The sequence below is a fragment of the Nanorana parkeri genome, unplaced genomic scaffold (genome assembly GCF_000935625.1).
Source record: "Nanorana parkeri isolate BGI_ZX_2015 unplaced genomic scaffold, ASM93562v1 scaffold33, whole genome shotgun sequence".
Lineage (NCBI taxonomy): Eukaryota > Metazoa > Chordata > Amphibia > Anura > Dicroglossidae > Nanorana > Nanorana parkeri.
This window is the reverse complement of record NW_017306301.1, coordinates 288,636-299,497: the sequence shown is the minus strand read 5'-3', so window position 1 is coordinate 299,497 and position 10,862 is coordinate 288,636. Positions and strand designations below refer to the sequence as shown.

Here is a 10,862-nt window from a genome sequence, read left to right as displayed (position 1 = left end):
TATTAAAAGTACAGTTATCCTATAAGTGTAGAGCATAAACTGTATGTGAATCAGTCTTAACTTAAAGGAGCATTGTTTGTTTTCCATAGTTCTCCTCAAGGTCACGGGAGTACATATACTGTGTCCTCTTGTAACCCAAAACGTAGCATATAGCAGGCTCGATATATGCTGAGAGCTCCGCAGCCGGGACAGATCCCGATAATACTACCGAGATCCACCCAGCTGGCTGATTGACAGCTGGCTCTGCCTATCTAGAGGCATAGCCAGCTATGTTCGCCCCCTCCTCTACTGACATTCACTGCTCTTTGCAGGAAGATGATCGGGAAGTGAGCGGATCGGCGGTATGTTTTCGCTCAGTTGCCAATCAATAGAGCCGACGCTTGACAGTTTCAATGTTACACGTCGGCTCTAACTATGGGCATGAGTGTAATTCACTCATCCCATAGTTCTCATTTAAGATTAAGCTTTCTCATTGAAATGCATTTTTATGCAGTAAAATTCATGATGTTTAATACAGGAGAACAAACATGTGTGGATAGGCCCTTAAGTTTAGGGTGTGATGGGAAGAAAACCAAAACCCCTACAAAAATATGAGGTACAGCTTTGTTATGCTAAAGCAGAATGTATTCACAAATATTTAGGAGCAATAGGTATATTCCTTCTTTCAAGACAGTGGGCAGACATATGTAAATAATTTGTTTATGCTCCTGTTGTTAGCTGCACTCTCTTAATGTTGGTTCATCACACAGATACAGTCTAAATGCTTTGGTTTTCTTAGCTATCATTAGTGAAAGACATGGAGGTCAAGGGTTTTTATGTCACCCTTTCCACCAAAATAAAAACAAAGGGATTTAGACAGTTTGGGCAGTTTGCAGAGACATGCACATAATGCAGTAAGAAATGCAGTTTTACTTTAAATTCATTATTCCAATAATGTTTGCTTCTTCTATTTTCCTCCTCATGTAAAGCTGGAAAGATGGCCTTGCACTTTGTGCCCTTATCCATAGACACAGGCCCGACCTCATTGATTACTCCAAGCTCAGAAAGGTATACCTTTCACTTTCATTATCTTTTACATTGTTAGTGTAAGTTTTATATATTTGTTCACACCATTCCTCTTTCATTAAATCAAAGTTTTGCCTTCTTTTCTTCTAGATATGTTTAAATATTAAATATGCAGTATGCACTGTATTGCAGGATTGTGGACAACAGTGTATACGCATCACCTAGGTTTCTCAATGCAATGATGCTATGTTTTTTTACTGCTTTGCTGGATAAAAGTGTAGGACAAACCTGCTTGGACTGTTCTTGGGTGTTCCTGTCTCATGCTTGGTTTACCATTGCCAATGCCAGTTGAGCCTTTTCCCCTTACAACTTGGTGCTTACATACAGGCAGCGACTGAAAGACACAGACACCTACTAATGTAATAAAATAAAGGAGCTTGAAAAATAACTTTTGTTGGCCAGTGTTAACCAACATCAGACTAATGAGCTACTGCAAGAGACAAAATGCTTAACTGTCCAACAGATGCAACAGCTGACTGAAACCTACCAAGAGGTAAAGAGACAACAGCAAGTGAACTTGTCTCTACATTAGAAGATAGAGGACCTATCAGAGAGGCAAATGGGGGCGTAGGGGCCAAGGTCTACACCTCAACAACTGACAATGATGTAAAAGCCTGCCTCTGCATCTTTTAGAATGTTGCTAAACCAGAGAAACTGCTTGAAGAGCAGGTGAGGGATGCGCTAGCACCCTTTTTAATAGGGGAATCCCAAAAAGCCTACTTTAATCTGAAACTTTAGGGTACTATGGAGTATCCTAAGCTCAATGTAGAAATTCTAGCCAGGCTCAGGGTTACCATGGCTGCAATGTGTTCTCATGGTAAGATGACTGTGGAAAGCCAGCAAAGCCCCAGTTGTTTGATTGGTTCAACATTGCAATCAGGTGGTTGCTACTGGAAGTGCCCAGATTGTGGGGTGAATGGTACGTGAAACCAAAGCTTTGCTAGTTAAAATACAGTGGCGCATTAGGCCCACAGACCCCAATAGTGTGGATGAGCTGGCATTCCTTGTGAATTGACATATTGCTACAGAGCACTATTTCCCACCCCCTAGAACCAGGAAAACATTGACCTTAGGTAAAACTGTTCTATTTTTTCCACCAAGAAGTAAGCAGCCTCCTAAGGAGGGGGGGTGTGAGACAACATGGTTGCCACATAGGAACAGCCTCCCAGCAAGAAAGGAGTCTCTTCTTGGAGAGAAACCTGGTATATTAGGTGCTGGAGGTGTCAAGGACTGGGGCATGTGGCTTCCAATCGCCCTGTATTACAGGAGCCTATGGAGTGTGACCTGGCAAGGTGTATGTTGCCAAGCCTTTTCTACCCTGGAAGGTAGATATGTCCTATCACCATAGAAGGGCATGTGGTGGAGGCATTATTAGACTCTGAAAGCCTTTTTTTATCTTGGAGGAGGCATTATTAGACTCTGAAGGTCTTGTCACCTTGGTCCATAGCAGGCCGGCTGTATACTGCCAAGTTTGGCTAAGACTGTTTGGGAGTACTCTGTATACATGGTGATGCTTTGCAGTGTTTACAGCGGTCATGTCTAGTGCAGCTGTAAAATATGTCATGGGTCGGGTTAGGAACTTGCTACACAGTAATGCTGGGCTGCCAATTTCTGCTATTTTGAGGTGGCCAGTTCTAAAAGTGTGTCTGAAGTAAATGATCTTTCTATTTAGACTGAACTAGAGGTGGATGTTGGTAACCCTTCATTAGAGGTACCTCACAACTTTCTACTAGTGTTCAAGATTGAACAGTCAGAGTAAATGGCCTCAGTGCCAAACCGAATGGATATTGGCCGGGGAAGATTTTGTGACTACACAGTTGCAGGATCCCAATTTGGCAAAAGCATGGAAAAATGTAAACGGAGAACCCCAAGAACCAGAAGTTAGCCTGGTATAACCCAATTTTGCAGACCGAATTTGTGAAGTCTCCTGGTACCTACACCAAATACCTACCTGTTTTTCACCTAAATATTGTGAGGGGCCCCAGGGTTTGTATCTGCTATGGAGCTAACAAACTTTTTGGTTTTCCCAGATCTTGATAAGTTCTAGTCTGGGTCCTGGAAACCCAAAGGTTCTGGTGGGATAAAGCCTCCAGTCCCACATCTTACCTGTTAGCCAAACCGCACTAATTAGTCCACAGGTCTTTTTATTTGTGAGCTGACTGATGCTAGAGCCTCTCTTTCTTTCACTCTCCCTGCTGCGAGAGCCTGTTGTTGGGTGGAAAGGCTAACTGCTGATAGAACACTAAAAAGGTCCCACAGCTGCCTGGTTGTGTTCGGGAACCCATTAAGGGGCACCCTGTTAGTCAGGAATGAACTTACGTTTAGGTAGTGGCAATAGCAGGCTGGCTATTGAAACCTGCCCACTGAGCAGAGGAGGAGTTCTCTGTCAGGGTCGCTCCTCTGCTAAGTGAGCGGGTGCAATAGCCAGCCTGCTATTGGCTATTTCATATTGCAATAGCCAACAGCAGGCTGGCTATATACATCCGCCCACTAAGCAGAGGATTGAACCTGAGAGAGAAAGTTCTCCCTCAGGTCTGCTCCTCTGCTCAGTGGGCAGGTGCAAAAGCCAGCCTGCTATTGGCTATTTCACATTGCAATAGCCAATAGCAGGCTGGCTATTGAAACTCACCTTATGAGCAGAGCAGCGGACATAAGAGAGAAACTTAGAAAGTTGCCATTTGGCAGCAAGATATAAACAGAGAATTTAGTTAGCAGCTAAATAAATTTAGTTGCTAACAAATTGTTTTAGTGTGCACTAAGCAACCGAGGACATGTCCTTGATTTTTTTTGCCGGTTGCTTGAGAGTGCCTTTTGCTTGAATGCTGGATAATGGGGAGCTTACTGTATTAAATTCTAGGAAATATTTAAAATATAAATAATATAAACATATTTTCCCAGAAAATATAAGATACATTTTGTTTGACTTAAACACCATTTACCTATCTAAAATTAACCTTTTTTTAAAACCAATTTTTACAGGATGACCCCATTGGTAACCTCAACACTGCCTTTGAGGTAGCAGAAAAGTACCTAGATATCCCTAAGATGTTGGATGCAGAGGGTGGGTAACAGATTCTGAACAGAGACATGAAATTAAATAAATGTGTATTTTTCATTACAATTTATTGTCCCTCTCTGCAGATATTGTAAACACACCCAAGCCAGATGAAAAGGCAATTATGACGTATGTGTCCTGCTTCTACCATGCCTTTGCTGGAGCAGAGCAGGTAACAAATACAAATCTTCAGTATTCTAAACATTAGGTAGAGGATAAAAATAATCAAATGCTAAGAAGGGTGACCTGCTGCAAGAGGTGAGATTATGACTGAATATGATAAGGACATAATAAATAAGTAACACATCTCAATGGAATGAAATAATCATTGCGTGAAAATAAAAAAATTGCATATTTAATAATAGTGTCATATTCAACAGTCTACAGAAGAGCTTACTGAGCCATATACAATAGTTTGTTTTTCCCTGCAAACACAACCTCACTCCACTCTATAGTGAATATGAAGGACACCCACACAAACATGGGGAGAACATGCACACTTTATGAGATAATACCCCAGAAGGACACACTGGTGGTCTAAAGCCTGGTCTGAGGTCTACTGGGAAGTAGTGTACTGGGAACCACTTTAACATTATATTTGCCTTTTCTGATGCCCAAATATAGGTACTCAGCATTGAAAAATGTGCATACTTTTTGCACAAATAGATATTAATACATATAATTTAAAGTAAAAAACTATAATCAAGGGATACTGTATACAGTTACAACATGCTGTGTCTTGGAACATGAGCCACTGTGTTTATTATGTTATTATTTGTTTGCAGATGGTTTTGGCATGCAGCATAGCTTGTCAGTAAATAGGTGATTTCCTGAAGATGGACAAATTAGAAATATTAACACAGAAATATTAGCTACACTGACTAGCTCAAAAATAATATCATAAGTAGGCAATATTAAGAAATTAATTCAAGTAAGTCAGAAGCCAAAGTAAATTTTCTTTGTACTTTCATGGTTTTTCTGCTGCTATTGGTTGTGATGTACAATGCAAAGCTTCACTGAAAAGTAAACTGTTTATACAGGCTGAGACTGCAGCAAACAGGATCTGCAAAGTCCTTGCCGTGAACCAGGAGAACGAGAAGTTGATGGAAGAATATGAGAAGTTAGCAAGTGAGGTTAGTATGTGACCACTTATGAATTCCTACAATTGGCTTTACTTGGCTAGACATCTTAAATCTCCTCAAAATAAATTTAACAGTAAAATCCAGTTTAGTCATGTGCAGTATGTGATTTGTTTTCCCAAAATCGTCAACATGTGTTTTTTAGGATGGTGATGACCTACCAACATTTAACACTTCTTACAAGTTTTTAAAATAATAGTTCAAGCAGATTGGTATATTGTTTTAATAGTGCTGAAGAATCTGCTTTTAAATTTTCACAGCTACTGGAATGGATTCGCCGCACAATTCCCTGGCTGGAAAACAAGACCCCTGAGAAAACCATGAATGCCATGCAGAAAAAATTGGAGGATTTCAGAGACTACAGAAGAGTACACAAGCCACCCCGTGTTCAGGAGAAGTGCCAGCTGGAGATTAACTTCAACACTCTGCAAACTAAACTGAGACTAAGCAACCGCCCTGCATTCATGCCATCTGAGGGCAAGATGGTGTCCGTAAGTATAAAGAAAAGCAATAATGCTATATACTATGCTTACCCTTTCTTTTTTAAAACTGCTAAACTTAGAGACTATAGAGAAGACCTTAGGAAGAACTATATTTACTCTGCCAATACCTAAGGTATTTAAAAAAGAAATGCACAATAACAGGGAGAAATCGCTATGAAAATATCTGGCACATCTGCAATGCAGGCTTTCATGCATTTGCAGATGTATTCACATCCAGCAACTGCAATCCCCTTACCGATCTGCTAGAGTACATTCACCGTATGTTCCATGTATGAGCTGCAGTCCCAGTTTGCAGTGGACATTGAACATTCAAATGCTGACTTTCTACCCTTTAGTCCAAAAATGTAATGCAAAGTGCGCATTAACATTATATCTAAAAAAAACCCCACAAAAATCTACAGTGTAACACGATTGTTCATTAAAGTGTGAAATGTGCATTTGCCAAACAAAGGAAGAGCACCAAAAGATATGTATGCTGAGCTGCTAGAACAAACAAGACAGCATGCTTGAGTATTTATCGCTGAAACCACTATTTACAAGCATTTATAAAAAAATATAATTTTTAAAATAAAGGTAGCAAAAAGTCCTCTTCTTGCACCAAACATTTGTAGGAAGCCCAAATCTTGTCCCTCATTATTTTAGCTAGCCATAGCCAAAACACGGTGTATATGCATGCATTTCATACTTTACCGTTTCTAGGTTTCAGGGTAATTCTGATACAAAATCTGCAGCAAAAAAAAGTGCTTTGTACTTCATGTAGGACTTCCTTTTATTTTACATAAAACAAACCCATTAGGTACCAAAGCATTCAGTAGGCACTTGGGTCAAAGTAAAAGTTGGTGGTATCTAGTAAGGATTTAAAAAATTGACTCTGAACACTCTGACTTTTAGAGCAAGGAATGCATTTCATACAGTATGTATTTATCTGTTTTATTTATTTTAGTTCTCACAAATTTGTTTTGTCATAGGATATTGCCAATGCTTGGAAAGGTCTGGAGCAAGTAGAGAAGGGTTATGAAGAGTGGCTTTTACTGGAAATAAGACGACTGGAAAGACTGGAGCATCTGGCAGAGAAGTTTAAGCAAAAGGCTACTCTCCATGAGTCCTGGACCAGAGGTAGGAGAAGAGTGTTCATCTAAAAATAGCTATTTAACCAAATGGATGTCATGTTTCTATATCAAACTGCACTGTTTAACTTCAGCATCACCAAAATAAGCAGAAAAAAAGAGATTAATATATTGTAATATATTGTAATAACAGAAAACTGAGTACTAAGTTTGCACTGCTCTTCAGAAAAAACATTGCAGCTTGCTGAACATGCAAATAAATTAAAAAAACATTTATCACAGCTACTCAACTAGTGATAGGTGGTTAAGAGTGGTCTTTTATTCAAACCTGGGTGCCAATTCTTACTTTTTATTTTATTGCATATATTATAAAAGACTGCAGGCCAAAGTTTTTAAATTTGTATAATTCTTTAAAAGTATAGCTAAAGCCAAGAGCAAATGTTTAACATATTGCAGCTTAAATTATTGATATGTGCATACATTACATTTTTTTCAGGATAAGAACAATTTATAGAAATTACTTGTTGATCTTGTCAGAAATGCAGTGTCCTTGTACCTTTCAGTAAATTTAACTGAAATCATAAACAACATTTTCTTTCTTCTGTAAACTACTAATTTTACAACCATATACAGTATATATGGGTTTTTGGTTTAGATACATTTCAGTTTCTAATGTCAGAGCTGTTTATATATCTGTGTCTGTGCCAGCCTCCACAGCACTAGGAAATATGGCCACACGCAACCTCTTATTTATTACAATATATCAAATGCCCATGACTGTTGGAGAAATGGTAAACTTCTCAACTATGGTTTTGCTTTTCTGATTTTATTTGGATTATGTTTTGTGGTCAGTTAAGATGCATATAGTTTAACATTTTGCATTCACATTTCATTGAAGTGTTGCTCTTGCAATTTACAATCCAGTGATTGGTGCTTGATCATGTGGTCATCCAGACATCAGAAAATTTACTAGGTACATTAGGCCTAATATTAAGCATAATGATCTAATAGCAAAATAGATTTTAGACTGTATCAGAAATACAAAACTGAAGATGAAAATTGAAGATGAATAAAATGAAGATTAAATGAAGGCGATTTACATCCAAATTGTATTTCTATATGTAAAAATAATGTTTGTTTTATAACATCTTTCTGGTATTGTAAGTTATATAACTATGATGTAATTTAAAAGGGCATAAGTAATAACAGTAAATTCTTGTCCACTAATCTCTGTGCCTTGTGCACTGTACAGGAAAGGAGGAACTGCTGTCCCAAAGAGATTATGAATCAGCTTCTCTCATGGAGATCCGTGCCTTGGTACGCAAACATGAAGCTTTTGAGAGTGACCTTGCTGCCCACCAAGACCGTGTAGAGCAGATTGCTGCTATTGCCCAGGAACTAAAGTGAGTTTGTGATGCTTTAAAATTACTTTTATTCTCTGGAAGAAAAACTATGGGGTCTATTCATTAAGCTGCCGAAGGATCTAGCCGTAGCTTCGGCTGATCCTTCGGCTAGCTTCAGCCCCAGGACCCCTTCGGTTCAGTAGAACCGAAGGGCTGCTGTATGGGCTATTCACTATAGCCCATACAGCTCCCGAAGTCGGGCGAGCGGCTCAGTCAAGCCGAAGGCATATGCTTCGGCTCGACTGAGCCGAGGTGAAAGCCGAAGCTGGCTTTGGAAGCTGGCAACTGGCCGGCCGACAGCCTTCTACTAACTGCTGGGCGGAGCCAGCCGTCATCTCACGGCTGGCTCCGGCCCCTTGCACAGATAGATCAGCGTCCCTGATTCCCCCAAACTACCCTAAACTGCGAATAGCAACAGTAATACTCTTGATCGCAGTGATCAACGAGCAAATAAACAGCAAAATCATAACCCCCCTTGGAGGCCTGTTATGGACCTGCAGATCCTGCATGAGTGTCAATGTTTGTTGCCAGTAACTATAATCTCCAACTGAGCTTACCTTTGAATAGGGTTTTTAATGAAAGATTGGATCTGCATGCAGATGTCGAAATACACCTAAAGATCCAATGTACTGATTAATATTGTATTCTGGTAACTGTATGGGATTAAGAACTGTAAATCTAGTATTTAGTATATTCAATCCTTTTTTTATTTCACAGACCTTGATTCATAATTTTCTCCACATTTACATACAGGCCAAGCTGTCCAGCAAAAATAACTGCTGTAACTGCCTAAAACTCGTTAGCTGGAGTTTGACTTCACTTTGTTGCTTACTTAAAGTCCATCTAAAACTACATGTCCATATAAAACTGCCCTATATTCAAGGTGACAATGCTGCACTGATTTCACGGTAGAATGAACAGTGTTGTCATCCTGTTAAAGGAAATGGCACAAAAGTGCCAAAAAAAGTGGCAAAAAAACAGATCTACTGGTTGCATCAACAAATAGTTAAACTATGTCACAGGCAGGGCTCAGAAAAACAAATACTAGCATGGTAATGCTGTTGACAGACTGCAGAATATATGCCATTTTTGCTTTTACCCATAATTCTACTTTAAGCCACTCACTAAAATTGAGATTATATATCTACAGTGAACTCGACTACCATGATGCCGCTACTGTTAATAGCCGCTGCCAGGCAATCTGTGACCAGTGGGACACTCTAGGTACCCTCACACAAAAGAGGAGAGATGCTCTTGAGGTAAAATGCACCAAAATATCATAGTTAAGAAACATGTTGCTATTATTATGTGTATTTATGGAGATATTAAGTTTGGATGAAGGTTATACATATAGATGTGGTTTTCGAGATACTAAGTTTGGATGAAGGTTATACATACAGATGTGGTTTTCTTTCATAGCGTGTTGAGAAACTCTTGGAAACCATTGACCAGCTGTACTTGGAGTTCGCTAAAAGAGCTGCTCCTTTTAATAACTGGATGGATGGAGCAATAGAGGATCTGCAGGACATGTTCATTGTGCACAGCATTGAAGAGATCCAGGTAAATATCACACTAAAACATATAAAAATACAGTGACTATTACAATGGCTGCTATACAGTATACATGCCATGACATCATTTATTTTGCTATCTGGAAAAACCTATAATTAGTTTTTCTAAAACTGGATGGAATTCAGTGATCCAGAGCAGGGATTTCTCCGGCATTCTAGATAACAAGTGGAAAGACATCACATATTGCAAATTGCAAATAACAGCTTAGATTCATGCCATTTTAGCACAGACCATACAGGCACATATGGGGAAAGTATGTAAACATCACAATAAACATAATTCTTTTAACAGTTTACCTTTTTCATTAATAGATACTTTCATATTTTGTACCCAAATTTTGACTTATTCAAATATAAAAATATGCAGTGATAAATAATTAGAGAGTCTTGAGAAGGCTAATAGGAACAGTTAAATGGTAGCTCATTCTAGTGACTACACTAAGATTAGGTTGGATCTGATAAGTTTAGCCCTTTAAAGCAACCACAAAAGACTTAACTGTTTCTAGTATTTTTTGCTTACTGAGAAACACCCCTAGAAATACTGTACATTATTCACTATTTTTACAATATTCACTTCTAATATTCACTTTTAATGCTTTTTGTTCCAGAGAGTTTCATTTAAAGACATTGATTTGTGTATTATTTTATCACAGAGCCTGATAACAGCACATGAACAGTTCAAGGCTACTCTTCCAGAGGCTGACAAAGAGAAAATGTCAATTTTGGGCATCCAGGCTGAGATTCAGAAAATTGCTCAGACCTATGGCATTAAACTTTCTGGAATTAACCCATACACCAATCTTACCCACCTCGATATTGCCAACAAGTGGGAGACAGTAAGTAAAGAAAGAAAAAGTTATTTTATTAACTAGTATTATTATTATTACAGACACATTACATACATTTAAAGGATTTGTAATTTTATAACAGTTAGGCATCGTTCTCACTTTGTGTTTTGGGATTCCTGTGGCAGGAACCTACAGATTCCTGCAGCAGGAATCCCCATTCTCCCATTCCGATGCAACTTCTCTCACCTGTTCAAGTTAATGACCGGATGAT

The 10,862-nt window shown here is 38.9% G+C and overlaps 1 protein-coding gene across 2 annotated transcripts in view; it reads left to right on the top strand.

The window, feature by feature from the left end:
- The window catches only part of LOC108797319 (alpha-actinin-3), an 88,177-nt gene that overhangs the window by 67,563 nt on the left and 9,752 nt on the right, over positions 1-10,862 (top strand). For both annotated transcript variants that reach the window (XM_018568909.1, XM_018568902.1), the window contains exons 6-15: positions 969-1,047; positions 4,045-4,126; positions 4,207-4,292; positions 5,161-5,253; positions 5,520-5,750; positions 6,731-6,878; positions 8,082-8,232; positions 9,383-9,491; positions 9,652-9,792; positions 10,457-10,639. In XM_018568909.1, coding sequence (XP_018424411.1) covers positions 969-1,047; positions 4,045-4,126; positions 4,207-4,292; positions 5,161-5,253; positions 5,520-5,750; positions 6,731-6,878; positions 8,082-8,232; positions 9,383-9,491; positions 9,652-9,792; positions 10,457-10,639 — 1,303 coding nt within the window. The remainder of the gene's footprint in view (positions 1-968; positions 1,048-4,044; positions 4,127-4,206; positions 4,293-5,160; positions 5,254-5,519; positions 5,751-6,730; positions 6,879-8,081; positions 8,233-9,382; positions 9,492-9,651; positions 9,793-10,456; positions 10,640-10,862) is intronic.